The 19109-nt window shown below is 37.3% G+C and overlaps 1 protein-coding gene across 4 annotated transcripts in view; it reads right to left on the bottom strand.

The window, feature by feature from the left end:
- Window positions 1-19109, bottom strand: part of ptpn13 (protein tyrosine phosphatase non-receptor type 13) — a 106220-nt gene that overhangs the window by 48040 nt on the left and 39071 nt on the right. For all 4 annotated transcript variants that reach the window (XM_051677112.1, XM_051677114.1, XM_051677113.1 and 1 more), the window contains exons 6-7: window positions 17497-17590; window positions 11010-11570 (exon numbers count right to left, since the gene is read on the bottom strand). In XM_051677112.1, the coding sequence (XP_051533072.1) occupies window positions 11010-11570; window positions 17497-17590 (655 nt within the window). The remainder of the gene's footprint in view (window positions 1-11009; window positions 11571-17496; window positions 17591-19109) is intronic.

The following is a 19109-nucleotide window of genomic DNA, read 5'->3' on the forward strand; positions in this document are numbered from 1 at the left end:
AATACACGAGTTTCACAATTTGAGTTGAATTACTGAAATAAATGAACTTTTCCATGACATTCTAATTTATTGAGATGCACCTGTATATATATATATATTTTGTTTTAAATGCATTGATTTGAATTTTATTTGTAATAAATACATTTTAAAAAAGCAACAAAAATATATTTAAAGCTAAAGTATTTAATTTTTTCAGCATTAAAATACCTTCTTCTATCCCAGCTTAATATTAAGAGACAGCTATAAGTAAGCCATAAATAGGTCAATTTTCTCGAAAACTGTAAACACTGTGTTTCTGTAGTGCTACAAAAATTCTTGTTTGTTTTGAGCCACCCGCTTAGACCAGCCCCAACATCATTACTCAACCAATGATGTGAGTTGGGGGCAGGACTATCTGAACAACTGCAGACCAGGGGCTATTCGGAAAGCTGTTTTGAAAACATTGTTTACTTTTTGCAATTCTATTTGGTGGCGCTAGTGTCGCAGAAATTTAATATTTCAACTTTAAACTTATGATTAGACTAAATGATTTAATTACATTATTAACATTATTATTATTTTTTTTTTCTCCCCAGTTTGGAATGCCCAATTCCCAATGCGCTCTAGGTCCTCGTAGTGGCGTAGTGACTCGCCTCAATCCGGGTGGCGGAGGACAAATCTCAGTTGCCTCCACGTCTGAGACCGTCAGTCCGCGCATCTTATCACGCGGCTTGTTGAGCACATTACCGTGGAGACATAGCGCGTGTGTAGGCCCACGCTATTCTCCGCGGCATCCACGCCCAACTCACCACGTGCCCCACCAAGAGTGAACCGCATTATAGCGACCACGAGGAGGTTACCCCATTTGACTCTACGTAGCAACCGGGCCAATTTGGTTGCTTAGGAGATCTTTCTGGAGCACGCTCTGGATTCGAACTCATGTCTCCAGGGGTGGTAGTCAGCGTCTTTACTCGCTGAGCTACCCAGGTAGAGGAAGACATATTGTTTTGTGTGTTAGGCTGGTCTAAGGTTTCATCCTTCAAAAATACAACAGTCACTGCCTGTACGTGTTCTTATTCAAATATTCACTCAGTTTGCATTCGTCTTTCCAGAGAAAGTTCAGGTAGGAAACTCTGAATCACTACCTTACACTAGTGTGTGCACCTTACATCACTATCAAAACTGTGGCAGAAACTTAGTTGACAGGACACCCCATGTGTGGCATGCTAACTTTGTGCACTATTTAACAAGTTTGTCAGGACCAGAAAACCCAGTCCAAGCACATGATCGCTCAGTGCTGCATATCTAGCATAAACAGCATTCCTAAAGGATTTCTCAAGCCAGGGGTTTCGAAAGGCATAGTTCAATATTCATGAGAACAACAAAGCTTTCGTCTCATGCTCAACTGGCTGCTCTTCCCAGTAAACAATTAGCTCAGCCACAAGTGAAACTTCTAAACAATGGCAGCTATGCAAGGCAATCAAACATTTCCATTAAAGAGAGCAGCGTAACATGACCGATCATCTTTTTCTGAAACTGTCCCAAAACTAAATGCTGTCAGATGTGCAAACAGTTTGATAAATTCAGTAAACCGACCAGTCCACTTAGTCCAACAAAACTATTGTCTTAAGTGAAAGGAGAAGCACAAAAAATAATCAAAACAACACAGCATTCTTGACACGTACTATAGATATCTGCTTGTAAGAAATTAGGTACATTATTTTATCTTTCTAGAGTAGACGTTGAATCTCGTGAGAACATGTATATGTCACATTTCACCCCAAAATACAGTATATTTTGTATAAAGAAAATTAAGCCCATTTTAGGACCACTTTTGCATTGAGATATTATTTTCATGACAATTAAGCACATTCCCCCTACAAAAAAATCTCAATTCCTTATTATATCCAGACTTTTTAGCTGTTTTTTTTAATCCAATTATTCTTGATGATTCATATTAGATTTCCATACAATGATATTTTTATTTAAATCAGCATAAATTAAAGACACTACGTTGATGCATAAACATTTTAAACATTAAAGAAATACGATGAAAATAAAATCTTAAAGGTCCTAAAAATAGGCTCATAGAAATAGATTATTTCTTTTAATTTTGGGGTGAAATATGACCCGGTTCTTGACAGGTTTCATGAGTTTTACATTTATGCATTTGCCAGATGCTTTGGATAAAACCATTTTTTAATCAGTAAATGTGGACTCTGGGAATAGATCCATGCTCTACCAAACACATTTGCCCCACAATACATCTCTACAAAAACCCAGGAAGTAAAAAAATTACCAAGCACCGTAGAAAAATGGAGTTCACAAGCAGTACACAAAAACAAAAGACAAATACACAAAGCAAAACACAAAAATAAATATGCAAATCAAACCTTGACTACAATGAAAAATCCTGCCCACACAGTGCAGTTATCAGAGCCAAATGGGAGTTTAGCAGGCGCTGACTCACACAAACCCTGTATTATCAAACTGGTCCATGGCAACATCCACAATACTGTAGGTGTGAGAGTACGTCTAATAAAAGCCTCCAAGGGCAAGTTTGGAGCTGTTGAATTATACAACATCTGCATGTGTGATTTATCTCCAATCAGATGCAGTTATTCATTATACAGCTCTTTTTGTAGTAAATAAATCTGTGACTGCAGAAAGATCGAGAGCATTTGGGAGCAGGACAGTGTGTACGCATTACGTCCTGTCATGCAAATCAATTTCCAGCTGCGTTTCACAGCACTTTGCAGTTGTGAGATCATTCCGGAGAAAATGCCTCTGGACTGATGCCAACCACAAGCTAAAAGATAGTGATCGACAAGAAACCTTGTGATCTGTCAAGCAAACATGCAATAACTTTGTTGATGCCTCGGCATTGAACCCTGTACTGTTTCAAATGCTGTCAATAATGGCGAGATATTCCGAATAATAAATTCACACTTAAGAACTTGTTCTTAGTTAACCTGTAAACTCAAAAAATAATATGTGGAACATAAACACAAAGATATGGATCTTGTCATGAAAAAATACAATAAAATAAAAGGTAATTCTGACTTTGTCTCACAATTGCGACTTTATTTTCCTCAACAATGAGATATAAAGTCATAATTGTGAGACAGCAGGTCGCAATTACGAGAAAGCTGCAACTTCGAGAAATAAAGTCGCAATTATGAAAAATGAATTTGCAATTGTAAGATACAAGGTTGCAATTTCCAGAAATAAAGTAACAATTGTGAGATATAAAGTCAGAATAAATAGTCGCAAAATCAAGAAATAAAGTCGCAATTGTGAGATATAAATTCAGAATTACCTTTTTTTTTTTTTTTTTTTTTGGCTGGTGGGGAAGATTTTCAGTGAATAATGACTTAAATTTTAGTTTGTTCCTCACACAATGCTATTTTATGGATTCAGAAGACTTGTAATACAGCACACGAGTCCTATGGACTACTTTTATGGTACTTTAACACGCCTTTGCACTTTTGGAACTGGACAACCCCCAGTCCCCATTCACTTCAATTGTATGGAAAAGACTATTCTGAATATTCTGCTAAACATCTCCTTGTTTGTTCCAAGTAAAAACAAAACAAAAAAACACACATGAGCTTGGAACGACCTGAGGGTGAAAAAAGTATTTAAAAAGTTATTTTCATTTTGGGTGAACTATTCCTTTAACTCATAAAATGCTATTTTTAATACTGAAATCCAATAGATGGCAGGAAGTAACAAGCACTTAAATTCTGAATAGTGTCTTGGACAGTGAAACATCTGCTAAGGAAGGGTAAAACAGATGGCTGTTGGATCTAAATGGTCTATTGTTGAGCCTAAATGTATGGTCTGCCAAAAGTGGACAGCCTGAGATGATCTCAGATGTTATAATTTAGAGAAGCTCAAAAGAACAGTAAGTTCAGGTGGACAGGTAAAAAACAAACGCCATTGCAGGATCTTCTGCCAAAATCTCATTTCAGACAGGAAGGCAGCCATATTTATGCTTATTCCTAAATTCTCTTTATCACTTCCTCATGTTTCTCATTTCAGTTCTGAACACTCCCTTCTGATCTTGCTCTTCAAAGGCCTGGGGCAGTTAGGACTCAAATGTTGGCAATTATTGCCACTGAAACTCATAAATGCAAATAGATTTCCACTTAAAACAGGAAAAGGAGAAAGAGGAAGGGATTAATGAGGTATTTACAGCCTGATTCACAGCAACGGGAAGGAATTATTTGTGTGTAGGTGTTTAATTCATCTTTAAAACAAGCCTGCTCTTAGGGGGACAGAAAACATAGGGGTTTTCTTTAAAGCCCTGATGACTAAAGATGTTAATTCATTAAAGCTGCTTTGTTTATGCCTGGAAAAGCATTCATTTTAAGGTATGGGTTAGTGTATTACCAGAAAAGACAATGTCAAATATAATATGCTTCCTGCCAGTATTTAAACATACATGTAGCGGCAATGAGATGTTCAAGACTCCATATACTGACGTGTTGCTAGAGGGTGGCAAATTATACATTTATCAGCACAGCATTTTTATACTGGCTACATGCTGGCTTGTGTTTCATCTTTGTTTTTCGTGGGTTTTTTCTTTTTTCTTTTAATGACTGCAGATCAAAAGTAAAAGATAGACAAACAGCCTCAGGGTCAGTGTTTTATTTTCAGCAAACGCCCCCTCCGAGTTTTTTTTTTTGCTGATCTATTGTTTTATAGTCACAAGTATGTAACAAATATTACAAACACTGTTTTGAAGGGATGATATAATGCATTTTTGTATATTTTTTTCCCCCTGCAGTCCATGTATAATGTTAATTACCTTCTTTTTTTTTTTTTTTTTTTTTGGTGCCAAAAACAGTCATAACGTTTTTCATGACCATTTTTCACCTACTCTCTGGCCCTTACAATTAAACATGAAATTTGTTCTACTGTGCCTTTAAGAAGACAGGAACAGCACAACCTTCGGCTGACTTTCTCACAATTTACTCTTATAATTAGTTCTTCTGGTGTTAAAGGAACAGTTCACCCAAAAATGAAAGTCACTTTCAAGCTTAAAAAAGGAACCACAGGGTATCATAAAAGTAGTCCTTTTGAGTCGTGCATCATATTCCAAGTCTTCTGAAGACATACTATAGATTTTTGTGACAAACAACCCTAAATTTAAGTCATTTTTCAGTACAGAATCTTGACATTCATTGCATGTTCAAAAAAAAGGGACGCTTGTGAAACAATTGTGTTGGTTAACGCTAAAAACTCAAAAAGTTCCAAAAACGCGAGCCGCTGTGAAAATCATATAGGTTTGGATCTACATGAAGGTAAGTACATAATGACAATTGTATTTTTGAGTGAACTATTCCTTTAATTTCTTAATATATGTCTTTAAAACAGTCATTCTGTACAGCTGTGAAAGAGATGACAGCTAATTTTGAGAAATTCATTGACAAATTGTTGGTCACACAGCTAAGCAAAAATCTCTGAAATTGATCTTGGGAGAAAGTACAACTCAGAAACTACAAGAGCAGTAGATTATGTGTATGTATGATTGAGAAAGAGATTATTTCTGATCATATATTTATGGTTTCTACAATGAAACCACTAGTAGATAAGATCATGACAAGTCACATTTTAACAGAATAAATACTTCACACAAGGAAAACCTGTGGAATCTTGAACTGGTAGAGTTCATAAAATGTGTAAATTAGGTTAAAGAGATGTAGTAAGTGGTTTCCTGAACCTCTACTGGAGCGTGGGTGACATGCTTGACAAAAGCTTTTAGATCCAAGTGACCTATTGACATACAGGGTGAGAGAACGTCCATAAAATGAAATCCAAACAGATGGACTGAGCTTTAACATTAAATAATCTCTTTCTGTTTGTATCCATTCCTCTCACTCCCTGATGTTACTTGTAATTGTAGTCACAACCCGACCCTCCTGCGTTCCTAAGAATCCAGATCACAAGGCCATGTGCAATTTTACTCCACCTTAAAAATATTAAAACTATTATAGGGTCAAATGTTGACTGGTTAACATGAGTAGTTAGCCCCAGCTGGTAGATGGCGAAACACCACCATAGAAGAAAAATGCATCGTTCTCCAAAGATGACCATTCAAAAGTAGCAGTGTATTCTGGGAAAACATTTTTGACGTTTATGTGCTAAATTAAAGATGACAGAAATCTAAGAAAGCAAACCAAAACAGCGGACGAGAGAGATGAAAAGGAAAACAATAAAAACAGAAAACACAACAAAAAGAAAAGACATCTGAACAACATATACATACTTCTGTGCCTCTACAAATGGTCTGTGTTCAATTGCCTTCATTCACAGTTAAAACAATGAAAATATGCATTCTCTGCCATAATGAATGGTGGACTTTGCTCTAATGGAGCTGGACATTCCTTCTCTTCAGGATTGTGGCTAATGCGGCCCGTTGTTCTCAGGCAAATGAGCACGGCTCACGTGTACAAGATTGGACAGACAGATGGCAACTCAATCCACATAAAAACCTTATTTTCTTGATGGTCTAACTTTACAAAAGCAATACAGAGGTACAAAAAGAATGCATTATTGAAAACAGAATTTTTCCTGCAATTCTGAAATATTGTATGTAGACATCCTCTTAAAGGTACACTCAGTAATTTTTTCCTCATTAAAAAAGTTGAACTCCTAAAGACATGAATTGTAATTTTGCAATATACACCGATCAGCCACAACATTAAAACCATCTGCATAATATTGTGTAGCTCCCCATCGTGCCGCCAAAACAGCACAAACCCGTATCTCAGAATAGTATTCTGAGATGCTATTCTTCTTACCACAATTGTACAGAGCGGTTATCTGAGTTACCATAGACTTTGTCACTTCGAACCAGTCTGGCCATTCTCTGTTGACCTCTCTCATCAACAAGGCGTTTCCATCCACAGAACTGACCCTGACTGGATGTTTTTTGTTTTTGGCACCGTTCTGAGTAAATTCTAGAGACTGTTGTGCCTGAAAATCCCAGGAGATCAGCAGTTACAGAAATACGCAAACCAGCCCGTCTGGCACCAACAATCATGCCACGGTCTAAATCACTGAGATCACATTTTTTCCCCATTCTGATGGTTGATGTGAACATTAACTGAAGCTCCTGACCTGTATCTGCTTGATTTTATGCACTGCTGCCACATGATTGGCTGATAAGATAATCACATGGATGATTGTTGGTGCCAGATGGGCTGGTTTGAGTATTTCTGTAACTGCTGATCTCCTGGGATTTTCAGGCACAACAGGTGCCAAAAACAAAAAACATCCAGTGACCAGCAGTTCTGCGGATGGAAATGCCTTGTTGATGAGAGAGGTCAACAGAAAATGGCCAGACTGGTTCGAAGTGACAAAGTCTACAGTAACTCAGATAACCACTCTGTACAATTGTGGTGAGAAAAATATAATCTCAGAATAGATGCGGTTTGGCACTGTTTTGGGATCACGAGGGAGACCTACACAATATTAGGCTGGTGGTTTAAATGTTGTGACTGATCGGTGTGTGTAGGAAATCATGAGCACTCACATTAAAATGAAGACTCTAGTCATATCAGTAACCTTATAAAAGCTGTTTTATTCTACATGGAGAGGGTCCGAACATGGGGCTGCCATGTTAGAATCACATGACCATCCGAATTCTACTTGCTTAATCTCAGTAACCGTCCTGTTATTTGACACTTTCACTCATTGATGAAAGTAATCATGGCTGACTGTGAACACTAAATTTCTACAACGGCATCTGAAACTGAAAACTACTGATTTTAAATGATGCTGCATCCAAGCTGCTAGGTGTCAGTGTTAAGTCCAAGATGACACAAAGACAAAAGTTATTGATTAACATTCTCAACACAAAGCTTCCACCCCAGCCCACCTAGAACATTTAAGAAAACTTAAAAGTCTTAAAGGTAAAACAGTACAAAAGCCCTTTTAATACTTACAAAATAGTCAAAGACAGGGTGGAAATGGTCATGTAAAACTACATCTGTTTTTGGTGCAAGAAAATTTGACTAACATTATATAAGTGGACTTCAGGGAACAAACATACTACAAAAGTGCAAAATATGGGACTTTTTTTTAGATGACAGCCCCACATAGAAGTGCTTGATGGATCTAAGAGCCCAAGCAAAGCCGCACGGACTGTTTTTGCAAAAACTCTTCTTCTTCTTCTTTCAGCTGCTCCTGTTAGGGGTCGCCACAGCAGATCATCCATGATCTGCATATTTGATGTAGCACAGGTTTTACGCCGGATGCCCTTCCTGATGCAACCCCCATTGGCTGGGGGACTCTCACTCATACCTACGGGGCAATTTAGAGTCTCCAATTCACTTAACCTGCAAGTTTTTGGACTTGTGGGGGAAACCGGAGCACCCGTAGGAAACCCACGCAAACACGGGGAGAACATGCAAACTCCATAAAGAAAGGCCCAGTCGAGCTAGGACTTGAACCCGGGACCATCTTGCTGTGAGGCGACAGTGCTAACACTGTTTTTTTCAATAACAAAAATGCAAAAAGAATGTTTTTGGTTCTGAGCTCAGGCCATGGCAAAAATAGCGGCCAAACAGCTTGCGGGCTCAGTTCAGGCCAGGCTGGATAGAAAAGCCTGAGGTTTGTTATTATGAAGCGAAGCTTCACTCCATCCAGATGGAGGCCAGACGAGGGATGCGTGAATGTGGCACATATGACTGCGTATAATTTGATACGCATTCAAATTATAAACCCTATAAAGCCTGACATATGAAAGAATTGTCAGAAACTTCAAATAATTTTTTTTACATTTTTAGTACCATTAGACAAAATGTAAAAAGAAATAGTAAAAAAAAAAAATAAATAAATAAAATAAAAACGTTTTTTTTATTTTATTTTTTATGTATCATATTTGATCCATTAGGCTTTAAAGGTCATCATCCTCCTGATGCCCTGCAATTCATTTTTGTGTAGGTTTTTCTTAGCCTTATCTATTTACAGATCCCAAATGTTTGAGAGTTTGGGAAATTTAAAAAAGACATTTAAAAAAGGGAAATTGTACAACTTTTTTTGCTGAGTCTCAAGAACTTATGGTTGACATTGTAATAGCTTGTAATTTAAAATAATGAGATCTTTATAATGACAGAGCAGGCTGCATATTGATGACTCATCTTGCACTCATGGCATTATGCAATACATTTTGCCCTTCCCTTTAAAGCCACATGCTTCTGACTAGCAAAAGCAATTAGCAAATCATGGTTCACATGGTAAGGGTGTCCAACTTCCTGTTTGAATACGAAATCCTGTCAACAAAGGAAATAAAACTTCACTCATCAAGCTATTTCACATGGTGTTTAAGAAGGCAATAAGACACTGATATAGATAGAAACATAGACACATAGGGTGAGAGAAGGACAATAAATGTGGGAGCAGTGGAAAGTTTTGAATGAAACGCAAGTGGAAAATTGTGCGAGAGAGCCAGAGAGTAAAAAGCTTGCATAAGTATGTGAGCTTTGAAGAGCTAGAATTATCCATTTCTCTAATTAGTTCCAGGAATCTAGAGCCCTCAGCAAGACTGAGTCAAAGAATCTGGCAACATGCCACACGCGTAAAAGCCACGCAAAACCCATTCATAACCTTACATTCACTCCTACACACACACACACACACCTCAACTTTTTGCTGCAAGATGTGTGACTTTTATTGCTCAGGAACTCAGAGCATCAGAGAAAGTCATTTACAAATCCATTTGATCCTAAAAGATCCTTTTTTTAACACACATAGTTAATTTGTTGTACTGTTGAATTGTACAATTAGTCACAATCAGTATCTTGTTTAAATAAACTGTGGTTCTGACCTAATGTTAAGCCTGGTTTCAGCTGTCACATCAACTTAGATTTAATATTTGGCTTGAAGCCTGAAGAACAAAATGACTAGCCAAACGACTGAGGCTGGTGCTATTTGTTTGTTTTTTTTTAACTGTCATGTGACGTCTCCATAGAACAGCACTATGTTAGGCTACAGGCATAATTTCTCATGGAATAAACAGGGGTTAATAGGAAAATTGGCAATATACAAGCTCTTTGGCATGCTGTTGATTATCACATAAAATAATTGGCACAACAAAATAGTGCATTAACGGAAATGCACATACAATGGATGTCTATGGGGAAACCATATTGCACAATGGTTTCCCCATAGACTACAATTGTAAGTTGAACCCGTCGTTTTTTTCTGGGCCAAAGTATACTTCAGTTTTCTGCGTGTTTGTGCACATTTCGTCCTTTGAGGACTGTCTGTATGCAGCCAAATTTTTCAAAACACATGGACAGCTTCTTTGCAAGCTATCTGCACATGCACCTGGCATGACTGTACTAAAGCGTATGACAAAGCAGTTGTAATGCGCATGCACAAAACGCATCACGGTCAAATGAGCATACTTTGAAAGGCTAGCGTGCTTGACTGTGTGCGAGACATAACGGCACATAAGAACAAAATAATCTGTGGTTGGTCATTTTACATGACATTCAGATGTTTTTTTTTCCCTGTCTAAAGGCCAATATACTTCATACGAAAATAAAGAACAAATGGGTGTGACGTCATTTACAACAAAATCTGGGCAAAAACAAGGTGTTTTTGCGTTCGTTTCGGTGGTTCGTAACAGCTTGCCTGGGCAAACTTTTAGGAAAAATGATTACCGGCTGCTAAACATCATCTTACTGCCATTGGTCCATGTCATCAGTAGGTGTGACCTGGAGCTACACCTACCTTGAGGGGTCATTCTAAATGCCTCCCACAGCGGTGTGGCCAGTGCCTTAATGTTTGCAAACAGTATACCGTTGCTTGGCTGTTTAGAACTTCTTTTACCCCTGAACGAAATGAATAAGAACTTCTCCGTAAGTATATCGGGGCCTTAAATGGGCAGTTCTTTGCCAGAATAATCAGCAATGTGGACCAGACCTTATAGTCAAAAGTGTGGCTAAGTGTGTCTTGCCACCTGCCTAATTTGGGGGAAATCTGGAACACTCAATATCAGAATCAGTACTCACCATCCATGGCCTGTTTGAGCGCTTGCAGTTTCTTATGCTTCTCCTTGATCCGGTCATAAGCACTGTTGAACTGCGAACCCACGGACTGGCTAGAGTGGTGATGGGCTTTCCGCACGTCGAGGCTCCCAAACTCAGAGTAACAAGAGTCTCGAGCCCTTGAGGATGACTTGTGTCTACCAGCTGAGCGAGCACTCAAAGCACTGCTGCCTCTCCGGGCATCATCCAGGGCCCCAAACCGGAGCATTTCTGGGTCGAGGCAGGCCAGGTCTGCTGAGGACACCCAGCTCTTGTTTTTTTGATGGGGGAGTGAACACCGGTCCACTTCCGTGGGTCTGCCACGCTGTTGCTGGAGTTGTTGTTGACGTTGGTGGTAAACTTCCGCAGGGGACTCAGACCCTGCATGGTAATCTGAAGGGGGGTACTGAGAGAGACTCTCATCCACTCTAACGATGTCCTGGATGGGGAGAGAGCCCATAGAGCGGCTGAGTCCACGGTTTAGGTTAGCCTGCTCCTGGGTCCGGGCTCGATACCGCTCCAACACACGATGGGCAGCACTTCGCCCTACAATGAAAGAAACAGGTACCAAAAACATAACAAAGTTAAACATTTAGGGGTTGAATATATAGTACATGAACTTGTATAAAAAGTGTAGTATGAAACTTATCGACTTTTTTAGCTTGTATGTTATGTTGGCTTGAAAAAGCCAACGTACTCTTCTACACTTCGCACCATGTCCTAACCAGACGCAACGCAACACCGCAATTCATGATAAAAGGTAACTTTTCCATGTTAATCACAGATTATTACCCTTACCATCCACAACAGTGACAAGCGACAAAACATTCTTTTGATGGTTTCCATTTCTGCAGTACCCCGCTATGTGCCCCCACCCCCCCACCACATTTGTTCAAAATACTTCTCATAACAATACTAAAAGTCACCATCTCACTAGTTAACAATAAAGCCAGCATTCCACTTGCTGGTACAAAACAATTAGATTTTGGCCAAAGTTGGATTATGGTTCGATATTTTTGAACATAACATTGCACAAAATCATGCTTGTGTAGCTAGAAGCGTCTGCATTCACATACTTGCGTAGGGTATGTTTAATTAGCCTACTGTCTCTCTTTCTTGCCTTTCTTCCAATCTTTCTTTCTTACCTTACTTTATCCATCTATCCATGATGTTTTTTCTGTCTGTCTTTGACTGTTGGGACTGTAAAACCTTCAAACTTTTAAAGTTTAAAGGGGAAATCAAATGAGAAATCAAATTTCCCATGATCTTTTGACATATAAGAGGTCATTGTTCTATAAAAACATACTGAGAGTTTCAGAATTCAAAACTTCCTCCTCACAGCAAAAAGAGCATTTGTTATAACCAAGCTGCCAAGATGACTCGTTCTCTACTTCCTCCACATTATGATGTCACACTGTGGAAGAAATTTGCATCTAACTGCCTCCACAACAACACATCAAAGCCTAATTTACCTTATCACTTCCGTAGCCAACCCAGGAGCAGTGAGCAGATAGAGAGCAAGGCGAGAGAAAGTCAGTCAGGAGTAGAGAGCCAATCACCAGAGCGTGGGCGTTTACTGTCAAGTCTTAAAGGAGAAGCAGCACCAAAACAGAGTGTTTCTGACAGAGGGTCAGAATGAGGGTGGAAAATGTTGATGTTTTAAAAATTTAATAAAATTGTAAGTGAACCTCAAGGAACATTTTAAAATAATAAAAAAGGCATGTCATGACCCCTTTAAAGCTTAAAGTTTGGTGGTCACTGCTGCACGGGTAATCACCACTCAAAATGTAGTACTGTAGATATTTTTGATTGGATGTTATTGGACTGAAGTCTGAGCGATACAAATTTGTAATTAAAAATAATACAAATTATTTAACAACTAATGCAATTTGGGATAATATATAATGATTTTAGTGCTCTGACAGGGGATCATTTCTTATAATACTTGTTGTTAACCATGTTGTCTTCAGGGAGCATTTTATGTATCTCACTTTTCAGGATGAGAGATTAAAATGAACCCTAATTGGCTGAAAGAAAAGGAGGGACAATAGGGGCACTTCTAGTGGTTACGATCTTCTCTAAAGCCGCTCTGATTTCACCCTGAGCTTCCAACGACACGCTCGTTAGCCACAGCAATTACAGTCCCCATCAGTCAGGCAGACATCAATGTTCCACATGGTTTAGACTTCAGGGACTGTTTAAGCACTGGAGGACTCGACAAGAGGCCTTTTCTCTCAGGTTCCAAAAAAAGCTCAGTATATCACAGAGGCAAAGACAGAGCTGGTGCGTTTTCGAGACCTTAATGAAAAGAGGCATGCTAAAGTCATTAGACACACTGAACCAGTTTCAAATCTTATGTCTACTGATGCTGGGAGGGTACCAGATTCACAAAATACATTTTTAAAATGTTAGAATATCAGAAACAAGAGTGCGGCCACATCTAGTTCAACTTCTAATTTATTTGTGGTATCTTAACTTGCCTTTTTGTGCAGACTTCAGAAAAATGAGAAACTTTTGATTGGCCTACTGGTGTCTTATTACTTAGGGTTAGGAATTTGTTCAAATCCATAAACTTGAGTATTAATCTTTAGCACGTAACTTGTGGTCATGTTTTAAGGTTCAACAAACATTCCCTTGGCTCTCTTTCTCTCAATCTGCTTTTTTCATTGTCGGCCTGTCTTTTTATGCTTTACAGTTCAATTATGTGCCAAACTCTGAATGAGAACTGCTCTTTTATCCTCTTTTCATGTCTTCACTTTCTCCCTGTTCCTCTCCCAACTTATCATCTCCCTAATTTCTTTCTGTCTTGCCCTCTCTATTACGCCAGTTTCAAAAGCACAGTGTGCACAGACAAGAGTTTGAACTGAAACTAGACAAGCATCACCACAAACCAGAGCATTTCATTTTGGAAATTATGACTGAATCTTCTAAGCGGTTTCAGTCGTGCTACAGTAGTTCTTCACAGAAAACACAAACATTTTGGGCGCTTATGTAACTGTGGCATGGCATCGATCAGAGATGAATATTTCTCAGGGTTTTTAAAATGTGTTCTGTCGAACACTTTATTTTGTGGTATCTGGCAACACTTCGGGGTCATGATGGCAGAATACAAGCCTGCCTAAATGGTGACTCATCTAACACTACTTTATTTTTGTGTTCATTCAGATGCACTGATAGACCTTACTGTGGTTTTTCTACAGTAACATATTGGCAACACTGTTGCCAGCTAGTTACTGTAAAAACCTGAAAACGTAATTTACTGATTACTGTAATTGGTAGCTGATGTATATTACTGTAAAAGTAAAATGACTGTAAAAAAATATCAATTGTACAGTAACTAACTGTAATAGAATGTATTATTAATAGTAAAGAAAACACATTCGTTTGTTTTTTATTTTATTTTTTTTTATTATTTGAGCATGACAAGAATAGGGGAACTGGATCATGACATACAGTAATTCTATAGAGTAAAACATTAAAGGGATAGTTTACCCAAAAATGAAAATTCTCTCATCTTTTACTCACACTCATGCCATCTCACATGTGTATGACTTTCTTCTGCATAACACAAAGATTTTTAGAAGAATATCTCAGCTCTGTAGGTCCATACAATGCAAGTGACTGTGACCAGAAGTTTGAATCTCCAAAAAGCACATAAAGGCAGCATAAAAGTAATCCAGACAACCCCAGGGGTTTAATCCATGTCTTCAGAAGTGATATGATAGGTGTAGGTGAGAAAGAGATCAATATTTAAGTCCTTTTTTTCCTATAAATCTCCACCTTTGACCAGCCTCAACCAGTAAGTGACGATGTGTACGAAGAATGCAATCGCCAATACAAAACTTAAGAATAATGCGCAAAAGAAAGTGGAGATTTATAGTAAAAGTGACTTAAATACTGATCTGTTAAGATGAGTTAAGTTTACTTGCAACTAGTTAACGTTACTTAAAAAATTAAGTTCAGTTTACTTGAGCCAAATAATATGTTTAATTAGAAAAAGCATGCAAACCGATTGCCTTGAAAATTATCACAGTTTGGGATATGTCAGTGATTAGCAACAACATTGATTTTGATGCATTATTACTTTTTGTGCAGTGTTAGTTAAAAAACAAAACAAAAAAAAACAGTACCTTAGAGAGCAAAAATGTCTGTGTCAAAAAACTGCCATAATAATAATAATATATATTAGTATTATTTTCCACTTTCACTGACTTACATGTTTTAACCAACATCAGTCCTGATAATAACTATCAAATACTCATTCATTTTCAGGATTTCAACCCTTTATATGCCAGTTTGTTTACATAATGCCACAGTTGTTTTTTTACACACACACACATTTTTCAATACACACATACAAGACACACTCTGACATCCATACCAACACACCCACACAATTTTAGCAGCATTATTTATTCAACCGGCCTGCAGTGCTCTATAATACAGCAAAAAGAGAAAATAGGAAAAAAGCATGTATTTGCTCCATAGGCTAAACATGAGGAAAAATTGCACCATCTGGTGGAAAGTATTAAAATTGTACATTTTGAAGCCAGGGCTCTGGAATGAAAGCATAATATCATACAATTCATGATTTTATACTTTAATGGCACTGGGATCAAATATTGCAATAGGGACATTTTTGTCCTTAAGGTCCTGAGTAAACTATTTTGTGTTCACAGTGTATTATAGGAACTGACGTTGAAATATCAAAATTCCCCAAAAATTAGACACCTTTGGCTAAATTTATGCCGTTGACATTAACACAGTCAAAATGATTGAAAAAATAAAGATCGCACAAGGGTTAAGTTATACAAAAATGTATTTAAAATGCAATTCACAAAAAACAATTACTTGAATACACCTCTACTATGATAAACATGCTTTCAATTTCCAACTTCAATGTAATTTAGATATTTTTTTCTAATTGAAAGCTGAAATTCTTAAGCTTTTGGCAAAAGAAGTTTGGAATAATACTTTATTATTATATTATTAATATGTAATATTACATAATTATTACATATTTGTAATTAATTACTATTTAGATATATTGTATATTAATATTAAATAATAATTGTTATGAATATAAAAAAGGTAGCCCAACATTTTTTTTATTTTTTATTTATTGTGTACATCACATGTATTCAAGGTGCAAGGAATGTATTTTAACACCTTTTACTTGATGGTTACACCACTTGACATTTTTAAAGTCATGAAATCAATGTTTTAGTAGAAAATGCGACTATTATTATTATTTATTTAATTAATTAATTAATTTATTATTTTTATTTTTTCAAAAATGTACAAAACCAATATGGACACAAATATTACATTTCTATGAAATTGGACAAACTTTTCAACGACCTTCTGCCAATTTGCTGTCTCAGAAGGGCACGTAATGCTAATAAAGTGTTTTATTTTTTTGTCGAGAAAACTAAAATGAGCTCTTTAAAAAAAATTAATGAGAAGAAAACAATTCAAATAACTACAAAACAGAAATGTAACAAAAAAAAAACAAAAAAAAACTGTCGCTGTAGACAGTAGAACCCATATAATTCAATCTGGCTAGTTCCTGTATAGACATATTTTGCATACTGTGAGAAATATACACACTGCATAATGTAGAATTAGTGCGAGAAGTATGCCATTCAATCCAAACATAGCTGAAATCTAAAAAATAAGCACATTGGGGCACTTTATAAAGCAATTCTCCAGAACCTCTATATAAAAGTAAAGTTTACAAAATCCCAAGAAAATTCTCAATAACTTTCTATCTGACATCTTGTGATTATCTAAAAACTCCTCCAGCAATCTTTATTTTCAGTTTTGCACTTCAAAGCACTGTTGCTGGTGCTGTTCTGGCTTGTCTCTTGTGACAGGGAGGGATCTTTTATACCTTCTGTTCTGATAAGCACCAGCCCCTAAAAGGCCAAGCAGAGCAGAGTGAGTACTGAGCCTTGCTTTGTTTTCATTCGGAGTCACTTTCTCTAGAACTGGACCAATGGTGTGTGATGGGTCAGCATAAATCTGTGCACTTCATGGTTATCAAACAATCATCACCGGCATTATTAGGTAGCATAATTTAACAACAACAAAAAAATCGCTTTTATTAACAGGGAGACTAAGACAACTAGGGAGGCAGTATGGGGAGCGTATGAGCATGTATTAGCATGCCTACAGAAAGTGTTTGAGTGTGTATGTGGCCCAATGTAAGAGCTTTGTACTGGGCTTTTGAAACAAAGAGAGAAAGTGTGTGTGCTTCCATGTTTTAACTATCCTTGTGGTTTAAAAATATCTAAAAAACTCCCTTTTTAGATGACTGCACCTTGTGGGGACGTCCCCACCAGGAAAGGGAAGCCCCTGGCTTCTTAAAGGAATTGCATAATGTCTTATTTTACATCTAACAACACCAAAAGCTGTTTGTGTGTGTGTGTGTGTGTGTGTGTGTGTGTGTGTGTGTGTGTGTGTGTGTTACCTGCAGGCAAGCCTTTCCCACGTAGACGTTCGCGAATCTCCTTGCTTCGCTCAGGAAGGGACTCTTTTTCAGTTTGAGACAGAAGGCCATCCAGCTAAACACATACATATACAGAGCATAAGAGAGTCACAACTCATCTTTCACTCTTTTCAGAAAGAGATTAAAATATTAAAAAGGAAAATATATCTAAATAATTTGTGGTCATGGTAGTAACAGTTAAAGGGATAGATCCCCCAAAAATGTAAATGCTGTCATCATTTACTCACCCTTTATGTTGTTCCAAACCTTAAGACTATGTTTCTTGAGTGGAACAAAAAAGGAGAAATTTAGCAGAATGTCCAAGCTACTCTGTCACTGGTCACCATTCACTTTCATTGTCATCCTTTTTTCTTACAATTAAATTAAATGGTGACCAGGGACAGAGTAGCTTGGACAATCAGTTAAACTCCTAGAAAGCAAGTTACTGTATATAAGTTTAGAAAGGCATGAGGGTGAGTAAACAATGACAAAATTCATTTTTGGGTATTCCTTTAAAATGAGCGAAACAACAATTCAGACAATGAAATTCCAACTATTCCTTTAAAATAACAGCAGCAAACTAAACCGCCCGTTTAATTTTAAGAGTCAGGAAGAGGGTGTAAAAGTAAATTATGAAAAGAAACCTTGGTTAAAATGTTGCAAAAACATATACTCAATAATACAAACTTCAAATTGCAATTCCTGGAGGAAAGACCAAATAAACATTAAATGAATGACGGCAGAGAAATCAACATTTTAGATCATCCCAAGAGGTTTTGCTCTTCGGGAAAGGAAAATCCAAGGCAACCACTCACAGGATTCGTCATCAGTAATTACAAGACGGCATCCCTACTGGACTACTTGACATTTACTTCCCCAGTGTGGAAAAAAGATACATAGTGCAGAAAATAAGACGAGAGAGATGTCTGTTCCTGGCCTTAAGCTCTTTAGGTATCACTTTGCAACAGCATGCAATAGAGCAACAGGATGTGACATCAAAAGTAAAACAATTAATAAACAAGCACAGGAAAGACTGTTAACTACTTTTTAATTGAAAGCGGTTATTAATGGGCTTGACATAGCAGAGGCACTTCAGTTAATAAGAAACATTGTGGGTTACATGATTGCCAGTGCATGTGGCAAAATGGTATATTGTAAAGGTCTCGTATCTTGGGGGATACAAACACTTGAGAAGCTGGAGCAAGGGACAGTGAGTAAGTGGGCCAAATTTCTAAGCAAAATATTACCTATAAGTATGGAAGTCAAGTGACTTTGTTTAAAAACTCTGGCATCAACTCACTATCTTTATCTAAATGTAACATGGCAGCATTCCTCAAGAAGGAAGCTGACCTCGAGGTAAATTTTTCTATCTTTTACATGTTATTTTGGATGAGAGACAAAAACTGAAAAACAAAGTAACTTTCTTTCCCTTTTTTTTCCCTGGACCTCTTAAGTTATCCAAAAATACATTATAAAAGCCAATCACACAAAGCAATTCCTTGAATACACATGTTTTCAATTTCTGAGTTCAAAGTCATTTTGATATTATTTTTTTCTGAGGAACCAAGTCAAAAATGTCTAAGCGGTGTAACTGG

The sequence above is a fragment of the Myxocyprinus asiaticus genome, chromosome 38 (assembly GCF_019703515.2).
Source record: "Myxocyprinus asiaticus isolate MX2 ecotype Aquarium Trade chromosome 38, UBuf_Myxa_2, whole genome shotgun sequence".
Classification (NCBI taxonomy): Eukaryota; Metazoa; Chordata; class Actinopteri; order Cypriniformes; family Catostomidae; genus Myxocyprinus; species Myxocyprinus asiaticus.